At 53.1% G+C, this 24000-nt stretch overlaps 2 protein-coding genes across 3 annotated transcripts in view; one reads left to right on the forward strand and one right to left on the reverse strand.

Moving 5' to 3' along the window:
• LOC144611415 (excitatory amino acid transporter 2-like) overlaps positions 1-8106 on the forward strand; it is a 9332-nt gene extending 1226 nt beyond the window's left edge. Inside the window, exons 2-5 of the mRNA XM_078430487.1 lie at positions 729-923; positions 2056-2190; positions 4424-4655; positions 7972-8106. Of these exons, the coding sequence (XP_078286613.1) occupies positions 729-923; positions 2056-2190; positions 4424-4655; positions 7972-8106 (697 nt within the window). The remainder of the gene's footprint in view (positions 1-728; positions 924-2055; positions 2191-4423; positions 4656-7971) is intronic.
• Positions 8107-14484: 6378 nt separating this feature from the next.
• The window catches only part of LOC144611333 (epidermal growth factor receptor kinase substrate 8-like protein 1), a 49917-nt gene continuing 40401 nt past the window's right edge, over positions 14485-24000 (reverse strand). For both annotated transcript variants that reach the window (XM_078430393.1, XM_078430392.1), the window contains 6 exons: positions 22134-22227; positions 21290-21430; positions 20828-20948; positions 19820-20000; positions 16365-16497; positions 14485-15341 (listed from right to left, as the gene is read on the reverse strand). In XM_078430393.1, the coding sequence (XP_078286519.1) occupies positions 15255-15341; positions 16365-16497; positions 19820-20000; positions 20828-20948; positions 21290-21430; positions 22134-22227 (757 nt within the window). In that variant the 3' untranslated portion in view covers positions 14485-15254. The remainder of the gene's footprint in view (positions 15342-16364; positions 16498-19819; positions 20001-20827; positions 20949-21289; positions 21431-22133; positions 22228-24000) is intronic.

The following is a 24000-nucleotide window of genomic DNA, read 5'->3' on the forward strand; positions in this document are numbered from 1 at the left end:
TGCTGGCTCGAAGGGCCGAATGGCCTCCTCCTGCACCTATTGTCTGTGTTTCTATGATACGATACGATAGAACGTTATTTATCCCAGGGGGGAAGTCGATCTGCCAACAGTCATAAAACACATGAAGATACATGAAACGTGAAGTTAAAGTGATGAGTGGAGAGGATTGGGGATGAGCTAAGATTGGGGAGAGGGGGGGCTATAAATTATTTGATCTATTTAATTATTTGTTACGCTATAAATTATTTTGATCTATTTAATTATTTGTTACGTGTTTCAACGTACGGTGAAAGACTTTGTTTTGCATGCTACCCAGTCAAATCATTCCATATGTTCGATGGTGGTGAGTCTTTAGTCAGAATCCTCATCATGAACATCAATAGTGGGTATATAGCTTTCTCAGTGCCTCTCTCCTCCTCTCCTCTCCTCCCCCTCTCCTCTCTCTCTCCTACTCTCCTCTCTCTCTCTCCATCTCCCCCCTCTACCCTCTCCTCTCTCCTCTCCTCTCTCCCCATCTCTCCTCCTCTCTCTCCTCTCTCTCTCCTCTCCTCCCCCACTCCTCTCCTCTCCCCATCTCTCCTCCTCTCTCTCTCCTCTCCTCCCCCACTCCTCTCTCTCTCCTACTCTCCTCTCTCTCTCTCTCCATCTCTCTCCTCTCTCCTCTCTCCTCCCCATCTCCCCTATCTCCCCCCTCTCTCCCCCCTCTCCCCCCTCCCTCCCCGTGCCAGTGCGGGCACTCTGCCCGTCACGTTCCGTTGCCTGGAGGAGAACCTGCACATTGACCGTCGCGTGACCCGCTTCGTGCTGCCCATCGGGGCCACTATCAACATGGACGGCACGGCGCTCTACGAGGCAGTGGCCGCCATCTTCATCGCTCAGTTGAACGGCATCGACCTGGACCCGGGACAGGTGGTCACGGTCAGGTGAGTGGCCTCACATATACACACACACACACACACACACACACACACGCACGCACACCCACGCAACGCCACGCACGCACACACACACACACACACACACACACACACGCAACGCCACGCACACACACACACACACACACACACACACACACACACACCACGCCACACACACACACACACACACACACACACACACACACACACACACACGCACGCACGCCACACACACACACACACACACACACACACACACACACACACACACACACACACACACACACACACACACACACACACACACACACACACACACACACACCACGCCACACACACACACACACACACACATACACACACACACACACACCACGCCACACACACACACACACACACACACACACACACACACACACACACACACACACACACACACACACACACTCACACACCACACCACACCACCCACACACACACCACGCCACACACACACACACCACACCACACCACCCACACACACACACACCACGCCACACACACACACACACACACCACGCCACACACACACACACACACACACACCACGCCACACACACACACACACACACACACACACCACGCCACACACACACACACACACACACACACACACACACACACACACACACACACACACACACACACACACACCACCCACACACACACACCACGCCACACACACACACACACACACCACACACACACACACCACGCCACACAGACACACACACACACACACCACAGTGAGTGGGTGTGGGGGTGAGCGTGGATGAGTGAGTGTGGGCGAGTGGGGGGTTTGAGTGAGGGGTGATGCTAACCCGGTGTTGTTGTCTCTCCCCAGTCTGACGGCCACTCTGGCCAGTGTGGGTGAGGGGGGTGGGGGTGGGGGTGGGGGGTTTGGGTGGGTGGGGGTGAGGGTGGGTGAGTGGGGGGTTTGAGTGAGGGTGGTGCTGACCCCATGTTGTTCTCTCTCCCCAGCCTGACGGCCACTCTGGCCAGTGTGGGTGAGGGGGGTGAGGGGGGGGGGGGGTGAGTGGGGGCGTGAGTGAGTGGGTGTGAGGGGTGATGCTGACCCCATGTTGTTCTCTCTCCCCAGTCTGACGGCCACTCTGGCCAGTGTGGGAGCGGCTAGTATTCCCAGCGCGGGGCTGGTCACCATGCTGCTGATCCTCACGGCCGTGGGGCTGCCCACACACGACATCAGTCTCCTGGTGGCCGTCGACTGGCTGCTGTGAGTGGGGGGGGGGGGGGGGAGTGGACTGGGGAATGGGGGGGGGGGGTGTCAGGGCAAGCCGAGGATGTGGGGGGAAGGGGCGGAAGGGGGGTGAGTGGACCGGGGGGGAGGGGAGAAGGTGGGGAGAGAGGACGATGGAGTGGGGGAGTGGGGGGGGGGGGGGGGGGGGGGAGATCCAAGGAAGTGTGGTTGGACCAAGAGGAGCGGGGGACAGTATCAAGGAAGGGGATTGGGGAGGGAGGTGGAGTTAGGGGGAGTGGACAAGGGTGGTGGGAGTGGGGAGGGGCTGGAGGTTCTTGGAGAGTGAGGGTGGGGTGTGGGGACATGTGTTGGAGGGTGGGGAGAGGTTTAGTTTCAGTTCAGTCCAGTTTATTGTCACGTGTACCGAGGTACAGTGAAAAGCTTTTGTTGCGAGCTGACCAGTCAGCGGAAAGACAATACGCGATTACAATCGAGCCGTCCACAGTGAACAGATACATGATAAAGGGAATAATGTTTAGTGTAAGGTAAAGTCCAGTAAAAGTCCCATCAAGGATAGTCCGAGGGTCACCAATGAGGTAGATAGTAGTTCAGCACTGCTCTCTGGTTGTGGTGGGACGGTTCAGTTGCCCGATAACAGCCGGGAAGGAACTGTCCCTGAATCCGGAGCTGTGCGTTTACACACTTCTGTACCTCTTGCCCCGATGGAGAGGGGAGGAGAGGGAGTGGCCGGGGGTGAGACTGGTCCTTGATGATGCTGCTGGCCTTGCCGAGGCAGCGTGAGGTGTAGATGGAGTCGGTGGGAGGGAGGTTGGTTTGTGTGTGTGATGGTCTGGGCTGCGTCCACAACTCTCTGCGATTTCTCGCTGGTCTCTGATGGAGCTGTTCCCAAACCGTGCTGTGATGCATCCCGATAAAATGCTTTCTGTGGCGCATCTGTAGAAGTTGGGGAGAGTTGTTGGGGAACGTGCCAAAAGCCTTCAGCCTTCTTGGGAAATAGAGGTGTTGGTGTGCTTTCTAGGCCATTACTTGTCTTGAGTTTATTATTGTCACGTGCACCGAGTTGTAGCAAAAAGCATTTTAGAAACATAGCAACATAGACAATAGGTGCAGGAGGAGGCCATTTGGCCCTTCGAGCCAGCCGGTTTACCGCCCCTCATTGTGATCATGGCTGATCATCCACAATCAGTAACCCGTGCCTGCCTTCTCCCCATATCCCTTGATTCCACTAGCCCCTAGAGCTCTATCTAACTCTCTCTTAAATCCATCCAGTGAATCGGCCTCCATTGCCCTCTGTGGCAGAGAATTCCACAAATTCACAACTCTCTGGGTGAAAAAAGTTTCTTCTCACCTCAGTTTTTGTTGCGTGCTAACCGGTCATGTGAATGGGCAACGGGTGATTGCAATCGAGCCGTCCACAGTGTGGAGATACAGGAGAAAGGGAATGAGTAAGGAAGCATGCAGGTACAGCAGGCAGTGAAGAAAGCCAATGGAATGTTGGCCTTCATAACAAGAGGAGTTGAATATAGGAGCAAAGAGGTCCTTCTACAGTTGTACAGGGCCCTAGTGAGACCGCACCTGGAGTACTGTGTGCAGTTTTGGTCTCCAAATTTGAGGAAGGATATTCTTGCTATTGAGGGCGTGCAACGTAGGTTTACTAGGTTAATTCCCGGAATGGCGGGACTGTCATATGTTGAAAGACTGGAGCGACTGGGCTTGTATACACTGGAATTTAGGATGAGAGGGAATCTTATTGAAACATATAAGATTATTAAGGGGTTGGACACGTTAGAGGCAGGAAACATGTTCCCAATGTTGGGGGAGTCCAGAACCAGGGGCCACAGTTTAAGAATAAGGGGTAGGCCATTTAGAACAGAGATGAGGAAAAACTTTTTCAGTCAGAGAGTTGTAAATCTGTGGAATTCTCTGCCTCAGAAGGCAGTGGAGGCCAATTCTCTGAATGCATTCAAGAGAGAGTTAGATAGAGCTCTTAAGGATAGCGGAGTCAGGGGGTATGGGGAGAAGGCAGGAACGGGGTACTGATTGAGAATGATCAGCCATGATCACATTGAATGGCGGTGCTGGCTCGAAGGGCCGAATGGCCTCCTCCTGCACCTATTGTCTATTGTCTATTGTCTAGTGCAAGGCAAAGGCCGATGGTGGGGCATTACTGTCACTGGTGGGAGATGGGTGCAGCCATGTAGAGTCCCATTCTCCGGGATCGCTGGCAGCTTGCTCCTTGCCCTTGTAGGGACCGCATGAGGACCTCGGTCAACGTGATCGGCGACTCGTTCGGCGCGGGGATAGTCCACCATCTGTCCGCGGGCGAGCTGGCCGCCATCGATGCCCAGCAGGCTGCCCACAACCACCTGGAGATGACCAAGACCAGGCCCTCGCTCGACCGGCCCACCGTCTACGAGATGGAGATCAAAGCGCCACTGCCCTACTCCGGATATAACTCCGTGCCCACCGAGGATTACCAGGTGATGTTCCCACTTTGGTGACCTCCCCCCTCCCCCCCTCCCCTCCCACCTCCCCCTACCCCTCCCCCCTCCCCCCTCCCCCTCCCCCTCCCCCCCTACCCCTCCCCCCCTCCCCCCCTCCACCTCCCCCCTCCCACCCACCACAACCCCCCTCTAGAACCAAACTAAACCAAACACCACGGATATCGCTCTGTGTTCCTCAGAAGTCATACATGCTTTGCACTAAATCACAGGGCCACACAGCGTGGAAACAGGCCCTTCGGCCCAACTTTCCCTTGCCGACCAAACATGTCCCAGCTACACTAGTCCCACCTGCCCGCGTTTGACCCACATCCCTCCAAACCTGTCCTGTCTAATGTACCTGTCTAACCGCTTCTTAAATGTTGGCATAGTCATTGCCTCAACTACCTCCTCCGGCAGCTCGTTCCACACACCCACCACCCTTTGTGTGAAAAAGTTTCTACTCCGATTCCCATTAAATCTTTTCCCCTTCACCTTTAACCTATGTCCTCTGCTCCTCGATTCCCCTATTCTGGGCAAGAGATTCTGCCTCTCATGATTTTATACATCTCTTTTACATCACCCCTCATCCTCCTGCGCTCCAAGGAATAGAGACCCAGCCTGCTCAACCTCTCCCTGTAGCTCAGACCCTCTGGTCCTGGCAACATCCTCGTAAATCTTCTCTGAACCCTTTCAAGCTTGACAATATCTTTCCTATAACATGGTGCCCAGAACTGAACACAATGAGTTCCATTGATTTAACGCCCTCTGGCTAAAGTTAGGTTCCTATTAAATCTTTTCTCCCCCTCACAATAAACCTATGTCCTCTGGTCTTCGATTCAGCTACTCTGGAATCTACCCGATCTATTCCACTCATGATTTTATACACCTCTATAAGATCACCCCTCATCCACTTGATGTTTCGGGTCGGGACCCTTCTCCGGACTGTTAGAGACTCAGTTATAAAGTGTGGAAACAGGCCCTTTGGCCCAACTTGCCCACTCCGACCAAACATGTCCCATCTACATTGGTCCCACTTGCCTGCGCTTGGCCCACTTCCTTCTAAACCTGTCCTATCCATGTACCCGTGCAAATATCTTTTAAATGAGATAGTCCCAGCCTCAACTACCTCCTCTGGCAGCTCATTCCATACACCCACCACCCTCTGTCTGAAAAAAATTGTCCCTCTGGTTCCTATGAAATCTTTCCCCCCTCTCACCTTAAACGTACATCCTCTAGTTCTTGATTCCCACATTTGGGAAAGGCATTCACTCGACCTGTTCCCCTCCTGATTTTATACACCTCTCTAAGATCTCCCCTCAGTCTCCGACACTCTAAGAAATAAAGTCCTAGGCTGCCCAACCTCTCCCTGGAGCTCAGGCCTTCGAGTCCTGGCAACATTCAAGTCCTTCTGTGATGCAGTTAAATTATTGTGCCGTGTCGTAGATCACAAGCTTTGCTTCGACCCTTCGGCCCACAGGGTCCGTGCCGACCCACGATCACCCCAACACTAGTTCTATCCGACACACACTGGGGACAATTTACAATTTTACGCAGGCCAATTAACCGACAGACCTGCACGTCTTTGGAGTGTGGGAGGAAACCGGAGCACAATAGACAATAGACAATAGCAATAGACAATAGGTGCAGGAGTAGGCCATTCAGCCCTTCGAGCCAGCACCGCCATTCAATGCGATCATGGTTGATCACTCTCAATCAGTACCCCGTTCCTGCCTTCTCCCCATACCCCCTCACTCCGCTATCCTTAAGAGCTCTATCCAGCTCTCTCTTGAAAGCATCCAACGAACTGGCCTCCACTGCCTTCTGAGGCAGAAAATTCCACACCTTCACCACTCTCTGACTGAAAAAGTTCTTCCTCATCTCCGTTCTAAATGGCCTACCCCTTATTCTTAAACTGTGGCCCCTTGTTCTGGACTCCCCCAACATTGGGAACATGTTTCCTGCCTCTAATGTGTCCAATCCCCTAATTATCTTATATGTTTCAATAAGATCCCCCCTCATCCCTCTAAATTCCAGTGTATACAAGCCCAATCGCTCCAGCCTTTCAACATACGACAGTCCCGCCATTCTGGGAATTAACCTAGTGAACCTACGCTGCACGCCCTCCATAGCAAGAATATCCTTCCTCAAATTTGGAGACCAAAACTGCACACAGTACTCCAGGTGCGGTCTCACCAGGGCCCGGTACAACTGTAGAAGGACCTCTTTGCACCTGGTGAAAACCCACGCAGGTCACGGGGAGAACGTACAAACTCCGTACAGACAGCGCCCGTAGTCGGGATCGAACCCGGGTCTCTGGCGCTGTGAGGCAGCAAGTGTGCCCTATTGTATATGAACAAGGGACTGTAGTTTCTCGTTTCCATTCACCCACTGAATAACTTGCTTGACCGTTACAGAGGGGGATAATATTAACCAACCTCACTGTGTATCAGGAGCCAGATTGGATTAAAAAAAAAACGCATTTCAATCCCTCAAGAAACATTTAAACGGGTACTCTACCACTGTGCCACCTTGCTGCCCATGAAAGATGGTTACTCTACCGCTGTGCCACCGTGCTGCCCAGGAAAGATGGTTACTCTACCACTGTGCCAACGTGCTGCCCAGGAAAGATGGTTACTCTACCACTGTGCCAACGTGCTGCCCAGGAAAGATGCCCTTGCACATTTTAGGGTGGGAGAGTCGTACACTCAGTGGCATCTTGCGCTTGAGGGAGTGACAGTGAAATCGTAGAGGCCAATCGCAGAGGTAATATGTTGAAAGACTGGAGCGACTAGGCTTGTACACACTGGAATTTAGAAGGATGAGAGGGGATCTTATCGAAACGTATAAGATTATTAAGGGGTTGGACACGTTAGAGGCAGGAAACATGTTCCCAATGTTGGGGGAGTCCAGAACCAGGGGCCACACAGTTTAAGAATAAGGGGTCGGCCATTTAGAACGGAGATGAGGAAAAACTTTTTCAGTCAGAGAGTTGTGAATCTGTGGAATTCACTGCCTCAGAAGGCAGTGGAGGCCAATTCTCTGAATGCATTCAAGAGAGAGCTAGATAGAGTTCTTAAGGATAGCGGAGTCAGGGGGTACGGGGGAGAAGGCAGGAACGGGGTACTGATTGAGAATGGTCAGCCATGATCACATTGAATGGCGGTGCTGGCTCGAAGGGCCGAATGGCCTCCTCCTGCACCTATTGTCTATTGCCTATAATCTACAACACGCCCTTGGTTCAGATAGTCCTGATCTCACTGAGGATGGTCCAGACCCTGGTAACCAACTGCTGCCCTGTGACACCTCCCAGCAGATCCTCGACACCAAGGACGGGGGGAGCGTGGAAGACGACCACCAGATGAAGAACAGCGATGAAACGTTGGCCAACTGCGACGTGGAGCGGGCGGAAGGGGGGGATGGAGGAGACAGGAATGGAGGAGAGGGATAATGGTGCCCGCAGACCGTGGGACCGATCGAAGTCTTCTTTTCCCCTTCGTAACGAGCTGCTGAATTAACCCCTGGTCATAGATAGCGACCCAATTCTCCGTTACAACCAACTGCATGTTAGATGGTCACCCAGTCAGTGTTCATGGTTCTTAACCACTTTAGGGTAGTTTAAAGACTCCAGAAACTTGAGCAGAACACCTTAGATGCTGGAGGAACTCAACAACTCAACAACTATGGAGAACGTGCATAGAAGACCCTTCTTCTGACTGAAGTCCCGACCTGAAACGTCACCTATCCACGATCTCCAAAGATGCTGCCTGGCCCGCCCAGTTACTCCAGCACTTTGTGTCTTTTTTTTGTTGTTGGAAGTGTTTGGTCGGGGGTGAGAGGAGGAGGTGGTGGTGGGGGGGGGATGTTACATGCCACGCAGAGATGGCGAGCTTTCGAGTAGGAAGGAACTGCAGATGCTGGTTTAAACACAAAAAGCGTCAGTAACTCAGCGGGACGGGCAGCATCTCTGGAGAGAAGGAATGGGTGACGTTTCGGGTCGAGACCCTTCTTCGGACTGACTGAAGAATCACCCGTTCCTTCTCTCCAGAGATGCTGCCTGTCCCGCTGGGTCACTCCAGGTGTGTGTGTGCGTGTGCGTGTGCGTGTGCGTGTGCGTGTGCGTGTGCGTGTGCGTGTGCGTGTGCGTGTGCGTGTGCGTGCGCACGTGCGCGCTTTAGAGTACGTACTTACACTGTAGAGGTGCAGAGGTTACAGGACAGAGTGGAAGGGGAGTGGCACCTTAGTGGAGGGAGGTGGAAGTGTCCGAAAGATTCCACACACCCGGAAAAAGAGCACACCGATCGAAACTACCGCAGTTAACACAAAATGCTGGAGTAACTCAGCGGGTCAGGCAGCATTTAGGAGAGAAGGAATGGGTGACGTTTCGGGTCGAGACCCTTCTTCAGACTGATGTCAGGGGGGCGGGACAAAGGAAGGATATAGGTGGAGACAGGAAGATAGAGGGAGAACTGGGAAGGAGGAGGGGAAGAGAGGGACAGAGGAACTATCTAAAGTTGGAGAAGTCGATGTTCATACCGCCGGGCTGCAAGCTGCCCAGGTGAAATATGAGGTGCTGTTCCTCCAATTTGCGGTGGGCCTCACTATGGCACTGGAGGAGGCCCATGACAGAAAGGTCAGACTGGGAGTGGGAGGGGGAGTTGAAGTGCTGAGCCACCGGGAGATCAGGTTGGTTAAGGCAGACTGAGCGAAGTTGTTGAGCGAAACGATTGCCGAGCCTACGCTTGGTCTCGCCGATGTTGAGAAGTTGGCATCTGGAGCAAGTGATCATGAAATAGTGTATATATACAAGTTAGCCAATTGTGTCATCGATGTAGGGTGTTGGGGGGAGAGGGGGGGGGGGGGGGGGGTTATGTACATATTTTGATCAATGTTGTTCAGAAGTAAGTTTTGTTTCCAAAGACTCCACACTTTGGCGCTTGCACAAGACAGACGGCAGGTTCCAGGTAGCCCAGTCAGATGGTAAACCGTGTGGTCCGAGACTTCATTCCTGGAGGATGATGAGCGTTTGTGGGCACTGGGCCCTGTACTCGCTGGAGCTTAGAAGGATGAGGGGGGGACCTCATCGAAACTTACCGAATAGTGAGCGGCCTGGATAGAGTGGATGTGGTGAGGATGTTTCCACTAGTGGGAGAGTCCAGGACCAGAGGGCACAGCCTCAGAATTAAAGGACGTTCCTTTAGGAAGGAGATGAGGAGGAATTTCTTTAGTCAGAGGGTGGTGAATCTGTGGACTTCATTGCCACAGAAGGCTGTGGAGGCCAAGTCAGTAGATACTTTAAGGCAGAGATAGATAGATTCTTGATTAGTGCGGGTGTCAGAGGTTATGGGGAGAAGGCAGGAGAATGGGGTTGGGAGGGAGTGTTAGGAATGGGGTCAGCCATGATTGAATGGTGGAGTAGACTTGATGGGCCGAATGGCCTAATTCTACCCCTATCACTTATGATCTTACGGTGAATGCACCAGTCATGGGTCTATCATAGTCCATAGTTGCCAGCCACTCTATCATGGGTACTGTGGAATGGGGTTGGGTCTTGATGGAACTATATAAAATTATGAGAGGCATAGATAGGGTAGACAGTCAGAATCTTTTTCTCCCAAGGTGTGAATGTCAAAGACTAGAGGGCACAGGTTTAAGGTGAGAGAGAAGCAACCTCATAAGTTTAAAGTGAAGGGGAAAAGATTTAACAGGAATCTGAGGGGTAACTTTTCCACACAGAGGGTGGTGGGTGTATGGAACGAGCCGCCAGAGGAGGTAGTTGAGGCTGGGACTGTCCTCAACGTTTAAGAAACAGTTAGACAGGTACATGGATGGGACAGGTTTGGAGGGACATGAGGCAAAGGCAGGCTGGTGGGACTAGTGTAGCTGGGACATGTTGGACAGTGTGGGCAAGTTGGGCCGAAGGGCCTTTGTCCCCACCCTATGAATCGAGGTAAAGTTTAAAGGAGAAGCATTTATTTTTGATGCAAGTATTTTTACACAGAGGGTGGTGAATGCCAGGAACACAGGTAGAGTTGAACAAAGTCTAAACAACAAAGTGCGCAGGATTAATCCTCTCGTCGTCTTGCCCAAAGTCTGACTTTGCAACGGCCTCAAGTTGTTCCTCAACCAAGGAATGAGGGATGTTTGTTCTGTTCCCTGCGATTTACATTCAGTCCCATCCTTTCCCCTCTAAACCTATTTAATCTCACATAAATGTAAATACGTGCAATGTATTTCATCATGTGTGTGTGTGTGTGTGTGTGTGTGTTGTGCATAGTCTAACGAAGAACCTTGAATAAACCCGATGTGCTGTACCTCCTAGAGCTCCCTGTGTTCTCCCGAGTGTCATTCTTCCACGTGTAGCCAATATAACTGCAGATGCTGGTTAAATTCGAAGGTAGACACAGAATGCTGGAGTAACTCAGCGGGTCAGGCAGCATCTCGGGAGAGAAGGAATGGGTGACGTCTCGGGTCGAGACCCTTCTTCAGACCCGAAGACTAACAGATGGCACAGCGGTTATCTTCTAGATACTAAAACTCTCGTTTGTTTCTGAACTACAACCAAAACGGTACACGACAGCGCGACATTTTTAGGCCACCTTGCTCACCGACGTCCCTTTGGTGCTAATGGAAGACGTTTCATTGAAACCGGTGTTATGTTTTGAAAGTTATTCACATTTTAAAGTTTAAATCTATCTCCTAGGGAGGAATGGGGGAGGGAGAGAGGGAGGGGTGGAGGGAAAGGGTGGTAGGGAGGGAGGGAGGGAGGGAGGATGAGGGGGGTGGAGTGGGGGGAGGGGAAGGGGAAGGGGAGGGAGGAGAGAGGAGGGGGGGGGGAGGAGAGGTTTGGGCCCAACTGATCCATTTGGTCGCGTAGGACAATAAAATAACAATAAAACACTATTAAATCTTGCAATTAGAAAAAAAAAAGCAGAGACCACGTTTCCGTCTTCAGGATCATTTCTTTATTGATTTTTATCACGGCTGCTGTGTGCAGGCAGGGCCTACATGGTGTGGGCCGGCCTTAGGGTTGCCAACTATCTCACTCCCAAATACATCACCGCCCCGCGTCTCACGTGACATCACACAGCCAGCGGCCACGTGCTCCCGCTCCACCAATGGCGGCCGCCCGGGCCGGCAGGCGGGTCGCTACGCAACCTCTGTTAGGCAGCGCTAACAGGCCTCCGGGCCTACACTGTCCGGGCCTACAGTGTCTGAGCGTACAGTGTCCGGGTGTACAGCATCCGGGCCTACACTGTCCGGGCGTACAGTGTCCGGGCGTACAGCATCCGGGTCTACACTGTCCGGGCGTACAGCATCCGGGCCTACAGCGTCCAAGCGTACAGCCTCTGGGCCTACACTGTCCGGGCCTACAGCGTCCAGGGGTACAGCCTCCGGGCCTACACTGTCCGGGCCTACACTGTCCGGGCCTACAGCGTCCAGGCGTACAGCCTCTGGGCCTACACTGTCCGGGCCTACAGCGTCCAGGCGTACAGCCTCTGGGCCTACACTGTCCGGGCCTACAGCGTCCGGGCGTACAGCCTCCGGGCCTACACTGTCCGGGCCTACACTGTCCAGGCCTACAGCGTCCAGGCGTACAGCCTCTGGGCCTACACTGTCCGGGCCTACAGCGTCCAGGCGTACAGCCTCTGGGCCTACACTGTCCAGGCCTACAGCGTCCGGGCGTACAACCTCCGGGCCTACACTGTCCAGGCCTACACTGTCCGGGCCTACAGCACCTCCCGGGCCTAATATGGGACAAAAGCAGTCCCGTACGGGACAAACCAATTTAGCCCGAAAATACGTGATGTCCTGGCTAATACGGGACAGTTGGCAACCCTAGCCAGCCTAGACCACCCAGAACGGCCTCCATCAGCGATCAAAATGTTCAGTGAAGCCCCCGTGAAGTACCCAGAGGCCTGGCAGCTCAGCGGAAGATAAATATATACATTCAATTTTATATGTCTGCACAAATTATATACATCAACACAATATTGTTCATTTCCGAGAAGAGAAGGTCACTAAACGACCTGCCCAATGCATGGTAGTTTGCCACACAATGCTGGAGTATTTGTATCTCTCTTCGGTGTACACCAACATTCTGGAGTTCCTTCCTACCCAATGCCTGCTCGGGTTTAGTTTAGTTTTAGAGATGTGGCGTGGAAATGGGCTCTTCATCCCACCGAGACCACGCCGCCCAGCGATCCCCGCACACCTACGCTATCCTACAAACGCTAGGGACAATTTACACACACGCCAAGCCAGTTAACCTACAAACCCGCACGTCTTTGGAGCGTGGGAGGAAACCGAAGATTTCGGGGGGGAAAACACACGCGGGTCACGGGGAGAACGTACCAACTCCGTACAGACGGCGCCCGTATATGTTTCAATAAGATCCCCGTCTAAATTCCAGTGTATACAAGCCCATTTCCTTCCCTCCAGAGATGCTGCCCGTCCCGCTGAGTTACTCCAGCATTTTGTGTCTATCTACGGTTGAATAACGTGGAATGGGAGGCAGCAGACTTTCATTGAAACATAGACAATAGGTGCAGGAGGAGGCCATTCGGCCTTTCGAGCCAGCACCGCCATTCAATATGATCATGGCTGATCAATCTTGAACACTTACTGACATTACTCAAAGGCACTATAGCAACCAGGATCATTTAACTTGTTCTCACTTGAGCATATAAATAGCAGCACCTGGATAAACCGACAACAATCTTAGTTTTTAGAGATACAGCGTGGAAACAGACCCTTCGGCCCACGGGGTCCGTGCTGGCCAGAGATCACCCCGTTTACTAACACTACCCTACACACACTAGGGACAACTTACAAATTTTACCAAAGCCAATTAACCTACAAACCCGCACGTCTTTGGAGTGTGGGTGGAAACCGGAGCACCCGGAGAAAACCCACGCAGGTCACGGGGAGAACGTGCAAACTCCGCACAGGCAGCGCCCGTAGTCGGGATCGAAGCCACTGCTGCGCCACCGTGCCGTCAGCAAGATATCCGTCTTCTTAGGTTTGTCAAGGGTTACGGGGAGAAGGCAGGAGAGTGGGGTTGAGAGGGAAAGATAGATTGACCATGATTGAATGGCGGAGTAGACTCGATGGGCCGAATGGCCTAATTCTGCTCCTATAACTTTATGAAGAACACCTATGGTGTTGGAGATAGTTAGTCTGGTTTAGTTTATTGTCAAGTGTACCGAGGTGCGGTGAAAAGCTTTCTTTTTGCGTGCTATTCAGTCAGCGGAAAGACAATACATGATTTACAATCAAGCTGTCCACAGTGTGCAGATACAGGATAAAGAGTTGGTGCAAGTACAGTCCAGCAAAGTCCGATGAAAGGTAGTTTGAAGGTCCCCAATGAGGTAGATAGATGGTGGGTCAGGACCACTCGCTTGTTGAAGGTAGGATGGTTCAGTTTAGTTCAGTTTAGTTTAGAGATACAGCACGGAAACAGGCCCTTCGGCCCACTGAGTCCGCACCGACCAGCGATCCCCGCACACTAACACTATCCTACACCCACGGGGGGCCAATTAGACCAAACCAATTAACCTACAAACCTCTACGTCTTTGGAGCGTGGGAGGAAACAGAAGATCTCGGAGAAAACCCGGGCAGGTCCACGTACAAACTCCGTACAGGCAGCGCCAGTGGTCGGGATCGAACCCGGGATCAAACTATCAAGTGCTCCAAGGCAGCAACTCTACCAGTTGCCGGCTGGGAAGAGACTGTCCCAGAATCTGCTGCAGAGTCTTGCAAAACCTCACCTCCCACAGCCCCGCACATAACTCTTACCCTTCCACGAAAAAGACTTTGATCGTTCACACCAGCACCCATCGGAAACCCACAACAACCCTACTGTGTTTACTTTTCAAAAAAGTTTAGTGCAGTTTAAATACAGAGCAGAAAACAGGCCCTTCTGCCCACCGAGTCCGTACCGACCGGCGATCCCCACACATTAACACTATCCTACACATTCAGATGCTAGTTAGCGAGCTTGTTGTGTACACAGCCAAGTGCAAAGACATATACACACACAATTGCAAAGAGAATATACAAACCCAATCAGAGAAAAATAAACAAGGACCTATAAATTATTATCAAGGTTTCTTTCCTCTTTACCGTTCTTCGAAAAGTTGCCCATCAAACCTCGGTCATCTCCTCTCCACCATCCACCAATACATCCGGACATCTTTGAGCTTGGCGTAGGACATTGAGGACGGAGCCGTTCGGAGCCGAGCCGCGTTAGTAAAGCAATGTTTGGCAGAAAAGTATGATCTCCTTTCCGCTTGTTTGGGGAAAAAACACTGCTCCATCCTCCTTCGCTGCCCGCAAACGGTCAACATTGTCGTTGGACGATGGGCCATCACGCAAAGAAGTCGCTCGGAAATCTGGACAATCGCACCCCACAACTGTGAGGCTCTTGCTGGTCGAAGACGATAAATGTATGGAACTGAAACTTGTAGCCGTGTCCTATATACAATATCTCTCGGTAATACAGAGGGTGCCTACAGTACTAACATAGCACATCTGTAAGCAGAATCCAAACGGTGTCCCAACGAAGGGTTGTGTGGAAGGACTACAGGTCATTCTCCTCACAACGTGGACATCTTTATTTCCGAATCCACCTTCCTTTTCTGCTTCTGCATGATGGCCTCTAGCTCTGTGGTACTCCGAGTTTTCTGCAAGACATTTATCGGTCACATTATTGATCGGGATTGGAAAAGCCCTTGGACAGGATGGCCGGGTCGATAAAGGAAGGTTGCGTGGGTTCGGGGGGGGGGGGGGGGGGGAGGGGGAGGGAGGGCTAACTTATCGGGGTTTCGAAGAATGAGAACCATGGGCGCAGTGGGTAGAGTTGCTGCCTCACAGCGCCAGAGACCCCTGCGTTCGATCCTGACCACTGGTGCTTGTCTGCACGGAGTTTGTACACGTTTCCCCGCGACAAGAATAGGCCAGAAAAAAACGGGGCCGACACCAGATGACCTCAGGAAAGGGTGGAGCCCACAATGGCTCATTGTTGGCCGGGGGAGATGTGCTCACGAGAGGGATAAAGGGAAGCGAACTGTGGATCTGACTAGACACAAAATGATGGAGTAGCTCAGCGGGTCAGGCAGCATCTGTGGAGAACATGGATAGGTGACGTTTCACAGAGTGCTGGAGTAACTCAGCGGGTCAGGCAGCATCTGTGGAGAACATGGATAGGTGACGTTTCGGGTCCAGACCCTCCTTCAGACTGATGTCAGGGGAGGGGCCGGGACAAAGACAGGATGCAGTCGGAGACAGGAAGACTAGTGGGAGAACTGGGAAGGGGGAGGGGATGGAGAGGGAAAGCAGGGACTACCTGAAGTTAACTGGGAAAGGGGAGGTACGCATCTTATCTTTGTCCCGCCCCCTCCCCTGACATCAGTCTGAAGAAGGGTCTCGACCCGAAACGTCACCCATCCATGAGATCTCTCCAGAGATGCTGCCTGTCCCGCTGAGTTACTCCGGCATTTCGCGTCTATCTTCGATGTAAACCAGCATCTGCAGTTTTCTTTCCTACGCTGACAGGACGATGAGGTGGGAGGGGGGGGAGGGAAGTTGAGGAGTTTGATGATGTTGGAGCAATGTGGTTGTTGGCGTGTGGTTGAGTGTCGGGGGGGGGTGGGTGGGGGGGGTGGGGGGTGGGTGGGGGGGTGGTTGAGTGTCGGGGGTGGGTGTACCTCGAGCAGCGCTTTGTGCACCATGATCTGGCTGTAGACCCTTGCTCCTTCCTCTGGGCTCACTGATCTCAACTCCTCCTTCTCCAGAGAGAACAGCTGAGCTCCAGTCAGGATTCCAAGCGAGTTCACCGTCCTGAGAGGGAGAGGGAGAGGGAGAGAGGGAGAGAGGGAGAGAGGGAGAGAGGGAGAGAGGGAGAGAGGGAGAGGGAGAGGGAGAGGGAGAGGGAGAGGGAGAGGGAGAGGGAGAGGGAGAGAGGGAGAGAGGGAGAGAGGGAGAGAGGGAGAGAGGGAGAGAGGGAGAGGGAGAGGGAGAGGGAGAGGGAGAGGGAGAGGGAGAGGGAGAGGGAGAGGGAGAGAGGGAGAGAGGGAGAGAGGGAGAGAGGGAGAGAGGGAGAGGGAGAGGGAGAGGGAGAGGGAGAGGGAGAGGGAGAGGGAGAGGGAGAGGGAGAGGGAGAGGGAGAGGGAGAGGGAGAGGGAGAGGGAGAGGGAGAGGGAGAGGGAGAGGGAGAGGGGGAGGGAGAGGGAGAGGGAGAGGGAGAGGGAGAGGGAGAGGGAGAGGGAGAGGGAGAGGGAGAGGGAGTTTAGATTAGTTTAGAGATACAGCGAGGAAACAGGCCCTTCGGCCCACCGGGTCCGCACCGCCCAGCGATCCCCGCACACTGACACTATCCTACACACACTAGGGACAATTTAACATTTATACCAAGCCAATTAATCTACAAACCTGCACGTCTTTGGAGTGTGGGAGGAAACCAAAGATCTCGGAGAAAGCCCACGCAGGTCACGGGGAGAACGTACAAACTCCGTACAGACGGCGCCCGTAGTCGGGATGGAACCCGGGTCTCCGGCGCTGAGAGGCAGCAACTCTACCGCTGCGCCACCGTGCCGACCTGCACACGTTTACCCAGTGTGTCAAAAGTCAAAGCACAAAGCGCCAGAGACCCCGGTTCGATCCTGACTCCGGTGCTTGTCTTTACGGAGTTTGTACGTCCTCCTGTATGTTTGTATATATTTTCGTTGTAAACCAGCGTTTGCAGTTCCTTCCAACACAGAGACCATCAGGACTCGAATGATGAAGGGACTAATTCATGACTCGTTAATGAAATAAATTAAGTAAGATTGCATATTCCAATTTAATTGATGAACGTGACCATTGAAGTTGAAGGGTTCCTTATGCTAAATACATCACCTTGCATCTCCTCTCTTCCTTCAGCATAACTGTCTCTGAGCAAACGTCTTACATTAATGAATTAACACAATTCCATTAAAGGAATCATTAATAACTCTGCATCCTTTGTGTATTGTAGGCAAAAACAAAGAATTTCTCTGTATCTAAGTTCATGTAACAATAAAGCATCATTCATTGATAGAAAAATAGAAAATAGGTGCAGGAGGAGGCCATTTGGCCCTTCGAGCCAGCACCGCCATTCATTGTGATCATGGCTGATCATCTACAATCAGTAATCTATAATCCTTGGTGAGACCGCACCTGGAGTATTGTGTGCAGTTTTGGTCGGCCGTGGGGCCTTCAATCGCCCGGCTCGGCCGCGGGACGTTTCAGCGCCCGGTGCGGCTCAGCCGCGGGGACTTCCATCCCCTTGCGGGGACTGTGCGGGTCGGTCGGGGACGAGCTGTCTGTCCGTGGGCGGGGGGAAGAGAGTGGAAGTTTTGTTGCCTCCATCACAGTGAGGGGATGTTTGGAGTCACTGTGATGGACGTTTGTGTTGGGGTCATGTGTCTTGTGTTCTTTTTTTGTGTGTGACTGCTATGTAGTTTCGTTCGGTACCTTGGTACCGAATGACAAGTAAAGCTCTGTTGATCTGTTGACTGTCTCCTAACCTGAGGAAAGACGTTCTTGCCTTAGAGGGAGTACAGAGAAGGTTCACCAGATTGATCCCAGGGATGGCGGGACTTTCATATGAGGAAAGACTGGATAGACTGGGCTTGTACTCGCTGGAATTTAGAAGACTGAGGGGGGATCTTATAGAAACATATAACAGGGGTTGGAGAGGCTAGATGCGGGAAGATTGTTCCCGATGTTGGGGAAGTCCAGAACCAGGGGTCACAGCTTAAGGATAAGGGGGAAGTCTTTTAGGACCGAGATGAGAAAACATTTCTTCACACAGAGAGTGGTGAATCTGTGGAATTCTCTGCCACAGAAGGTAGTTGAGGCCAGTTCATTGGCTATATTTAAGAGGGAGTTAGATGTGGCCCTTGTGGCTAAAGGGATCAGGGGGTATGGAGAGAAGGCAGGTACAGGCTACTGAGCTGGATGATCAGCCGTGATCATATTGAATGGCGGTGCAGGCTCGAAGGGCCGAATGGCCTACTCCTGCACCTATTTTCTATGTTTCTATGTTTCTATGTAACCCGTGCCTGCCTTCTCCCCATACCCCTTGATTCCGCTAGCCCCAAGAGCTCTATCTAACTCTCTTTTCAATTCACCCAGTGAATCGGCCTCCACTGCCCTCTGTGGCAGAGAATTCCACAAATTCACAACTCTCTGGGTAATTGATTTTGGTCATGTTGGCTGGCTGTGTGCATCTATCTCTGGGTTCAGTGCATCTGATACCGACTAGTTCGGTTTAGTTTATTGTCCCGTGTAACGAGGTACAGTGAAAACCTTTTTGTCGCGTGCCAACCAGTCAGCGGAAAGACAACACACGATTACAATCGAGCCGTCCACAGTGTACAGATACATGATAAAGGGAATAATGTTTAGTGCGAGGGAAAGCCAGCAAAGCCCAATCAAAGATAGTCTGAGGGTCACCAATGAGGTCGATAGTAAATGTTTTGTATTGGATAGGCTTTTAATTTGTTTTAACTTGTTTTGGTTGCACTGATCATGATAATGATAGCTATCCTAATTTCGTGGTATCTCTAAGTACAATGACATTAAAGGCTTATTATAGACAATAGACAATAGGTGCAGGAGGAGGCCATTCGGCCCTTCGAGCCAGCACCACCATTCAATGTGACCATGGCTGATCATTCTCAATCAGTACCCCGTCCCTGCCTTCTCCCCATACCCCCTGACTCCGCTATCCTTAAGAGCTCTATCCAGCTCTCTCTTGAATGCATTCAGTGATTTGGCCTCCACTGCCGTCTGAGGCAGAGAATTCCACAGATTCACAACTCTCTCACTGAAAAAGGTTTTTCCTCATCTCAGTTCTAAATGGCCTACCCCTTATTCTTAAACTGTGGCCCCTGGTTCTGGACTCCCCCAACATTGGGAACATGTTTCCTGCCTCTAACGTGTCCAACCCCTTAATAATCTTATACTAATTATTATTAGTAGTAGTTCAGCACTGCTCTCTGGCTGTGGTAGGATGGTTCAGTTGCCTGATAACGGCCGGGGAGAAACTGTCCCTGAATCTGGAGCTGTGTGTGTTCACACTTCTGTACCTTTCTGCCCGAGGGGAGATTATTTTCTTTTTGGCAGCAAAGCCACTTACGTTTGGTTAAAGCCTTTGGCTTGCAGCCAAGTGGCGACTTCGCCTGGAGAGGAGGTGTAGTCCAGGGGCACTGAGGTGTCCAGTGTCCTCGGCACGTGGAAGCTCTTGGGATGGCTGGTGCGGCCGCTAGCGATCCTCAGCAGCAGCTCTTCATTCATCACGTTGACCTGGGTGTTGCGCTCTGAGGAGACAACGTCACCTCCAGCTTACACGCTTGCATGGTTGACCGCACACGCACACGCACACGCACACGCACACGCACCACTCCGTCACTCCGGGGGCCCCGAGTCGTAGAGCGACACAGCGCGGAAACAGGCCCCTCGGCCCAACCTGCCCAACCCACGCCACAATGCACCACCCAAGCTAGTCCCCATTTACCCGCGTTCGGCCCAGATCCCTTCGTGGTGCAGCAGAGATTCACCGGGATGTTACCTGGGCTCGTGTGACAGGAGCAGGTCGGTGAGGCCAGGAACTTTGTAGTGTAGGGGCATGGATAGTGTGTGTGTGTGTGTGGTGTGTGTGTGTGTGTGTGTGTGTGTGTGTGTGTGTGTGTGTGTGTGTGTGGTGTGTGTGTGTGTGTGTGTGTGTGTATGTGTATGTATGTGTGTGTGTGTGTGTGTGTGTGTGTGTGTGTGTGTGTGTGTGTGTGTGTGTGTGTGTGTGTGTGTGTGTGTGTGTGTGTGTGTGTCCGTGTGTGTGTGTGTGTGTGTGTGTGTGTGTGTGTGTCTGCGTGTCTGTGTGTGAGTGCATATGCGTGTGTGTGCGTGTGCATGTGTGTGTGTGCGTGTGTGTGTCCGTGTGTGCATGTATGCGTGTGTGGGCACAAGTCGGTGTTGTATGACGTGTGTGCATGTTATACGGGGTATATCACGTGTGCGTGCGCTGGATACTGGGGCTGGATTGCTCGCTGTAGCAGGGGGGGTAATGCACAGGGCCCGTTACCCATCGAGGGAGGGGTGGGGTGGGGTCTAGACTCAGTCACGGCCGTTCCCCGCCCCCACCCCTCACCTCTCTCCGTCTGTGTCACCCCCAGGGCCTCTGCATCCCAGGGGATGGGGTGGCTGTTGACCTGCGTCACCTTCTTCTGGGCCGTGGGTGGTGGCGTACCCTTGGCCTTCTGCCGAGACTCCTGCGGAAACAAAGCCCAGCATTACTGTGTGCGAGCTCCCTCTCCAGGGACGCGCGGGGCACGGGCGTAACCCGTGCCCCTGTGTGGCCATCGACAGGCCGCTGCCCGGACCCACGACCGGCCATCTTGGCCAGGCCCAGGAGCAGGCCGTCAGCGAGACCCCCTCTCCATCCCTGCCCTGTGCCCAAGTACCCTAATCGTGGGACTAAACTGCAGCCAGGGCTCGAGGGGCAGCCCCTTCAGATACTGGCCCACGGGATGCTCCGTGCGCACGTGGAACGCGGCCTCTCGCTCGCCGCGGAGGTACCGAGCGCTACGCTGCCCCGGTAGACGGGCGTTACCTTGGGGGTCACCTGTGCGTACAGGTGGGTGTTGTCCGCCGTGCCCGGTGCGGGGAGAGGCTCCAGGATGTTGAAGGGGACGTAGCCCACCTGCCCACTCTGGTTGCCCACCTTCCACCAACGCTTGGAGTTGTCCAGAACCTGGAGAGAACACGCAAGGCACACGCGGTCAACGGTCACAGGCCCAGGGCCAACACGCCATCGAATAAACCCAACCCAAACCCAAACCAGAGGGTGGTGAATCTGTGGGAGCCATTTCCACAGAAGACTATGGAGGCCAAGCCAATGGGTATTTGGATCTCCTTTAAGGCTATTTTTAAGGAATAGATTCTTGATTAGAACGGGTGTCAAGGGTTTTTTTTAGTTTCGAGATATAGCACAATTAACATTCCAAACCTTGAGTGTAACTTGACATAGTTTAGAGATACAGCGTGGAAACAGGCCCTTCGGCCCACTGGGTCCATGCCGACCAGCGATCCCCGCACACTAACACCATCCTACACCCACTGGGGACAATTTCTACATTTGCCCAGCCAATTAACCTACAAACCCGCACGTCTTTGGAGTGTGGGAGGAAACCGAAGATCTCGGAGAAAACCCACGCAGGTCACGGGGGGAGAACGTACAGACAGCGCCCGTAGTCGGGATCGAACCCGGGTCTCCGGCGCTGTGAGGCAGCAGCTCTACCCGCTGCGCCCAATAAATGATGGGGTTATGGGGAGAAGGCCAGAGAATGGGGTTAGGAGGGAGAGGAACGCCATGATTGAATGGCGGAGTAGGCTAGATGGGCCGAATGGCCTAAGTCTGCTCCTGGAACGGATCCAGTCATCCAGCGGGGACTCACCTCCACCACCTCCCCACTGAGCACGGAGAGCTCGCTGCTGTTCCTTGCCATAAAGTCGTAGCTGCACCTCATCTTCTGCGGGGCCTCGTGGTCCCTGAGGCAAGGGAGGAAAGCCAGCCATTACTCTGGGAAGCGGGGGGGAGAGATCTCGATCGGCATTGCACGCGTTGGGCCGAAGGGCCAATTCCCGCACTGCACTGCAGTTGTACAGGGCCCTAGTGAGACCGCACCTGGAGTACTGTGTGCAGTTGTACAGGGCCCGAGTGAGACCGCACCTGGAGTACTGTGTGCAGTTGTACAGGGCCCTAGTGAGGCCGCACCTGGAGTACTGTGTGCAGTTGTACAGGGCCCTAGTGAGGCCGCACCTGGAGTACTGTGTGCAGGTGTACAGGGCCCTGGTGAGACCGCACCTGGAGTACTGTGTGCAGGTGTACAGGGCCCTGGTGAGACCGCACCTGGAGTACTGTGTGCAGGTGTACAGGGCCCTAGTGAGACCGCACCTGGAGTACTGTGTGCAGGTGTACAGGGCCCTGGTGAGGCCGCACCTGGAGTACTGTGTGCAGGTGTACAGGGCCCTAGTGAGACCGCACCTGGAGTACTGTGTGCAGTTTTGGTCTCCAAATTTGAGGAAGGATATTCTTGCTATTGAGGGCGTGCAGCGTAGGTTTACTAGGCTAATTCCCGGAATGGCGGGACTGTCGTATGTTGAAAGACTGGAGCGACTAGGCTTGTATACACTGGAAAGGATGAGAGGAGATCTTATCGAAACGTATCAGATTATTAAGGGGTTGGACACGTTAGAGGCAGGAAACATGTTCCCAATGTTGGGGGAGTCCAGAACCAGGGGCCACAGTTTAAGAATAAGGGGTAGGCCATTTAGAACGGAGGCGAGGAAAAACCTTTTTCAGTCAGAGAGTTGTGAATCTGTGGAATTCTCTGCCTCAGAAGGCAGTGGAGGCCAATTCTCTGAATGCATTCAAGAGAGAGCTGGATAGAGCTCTTAAGGATAGTGGAGTCAGGTGGTATGGGGAGAAGGCAGGAACGGGGTACTGATTGAGAATGATCAGCCATGATCACATTGAATGGCGGGTGCTGGCTCGAAGGGCCGAATGGCCTCCTCCTGCACCTATTGTCTACTGTGCCGGGTCTCTGCTGGGGAGGGTTTCGGCCTGGCGTCACGGGAGGGAAGGGCGGTCACGGGGGGGGGGGGGGTGGGGGGGGGGTGGGGGGGGGTGGGGGGGGGTGGGGGGGGGTGGGGGGGGGTGGTCTGTCCCAGTGGGCGGGCAAGATGTCCATGGGGACAGGACATCCCACGTTGACCATCGGGGGGGGGGGGGGCGTTGGGCGGGAGAGCAATGGCCGTCCATCCACTCTACAGAAGGCCACCAGGTCCTCTCCATCCAGGGGCTCGTGGATTCTGGAGAGAAGTCCGGGAGATGCAGTCCCTCAACATCTAGGCACCTGCGGGTCTGAGCTGGAGGGAGAGGTCGACCAGGACAGGACTTTATTCCCCAGAGTGCAGGAGGCTGAGGGGTGATGTTATAGCAGCGTACAAAATGGTGAGGGGAACGGAATGTGTGAGTGTTCACATATTTACCACAGAGTTGGGGAATTTAAAAAAATCAGAGGACGTAGGTTTAGGGCAAGAGGTTAACCTGAGAAGCCTGTGGAGGCCAAGTCAATGGATAGTTGTAAGGCAGAGGGAGATCATTAATTGGTACAGGGGTTACATGAGAAGGCAGGAGAATGGGACCGTGACATACTACGGGTTTTAGGGTCGAGTGGTCTATCTTGCTCCTCCAGTATCTTTGGTCAGAAGACGGGTCTCGACCCGAAACGTCACCCATTCCTGCCTGGCCCGCTGAGT

Source organism: Rhinoraja longicauda, chromosome 40 (assembly GCF_053455715.1).
Source record: "Rhinoraja longicauda isolate Sanriku21f chromosome 40, sRhiLon1.1, whole genome shotgun sequence".
Lineage (NCBI taxonomy): Eukaryota > Metazoa > Chordata > Chondrichthyes > Rajiformes > Arhynchobatidae > Rhinoraja > Rhinoraja longicauda.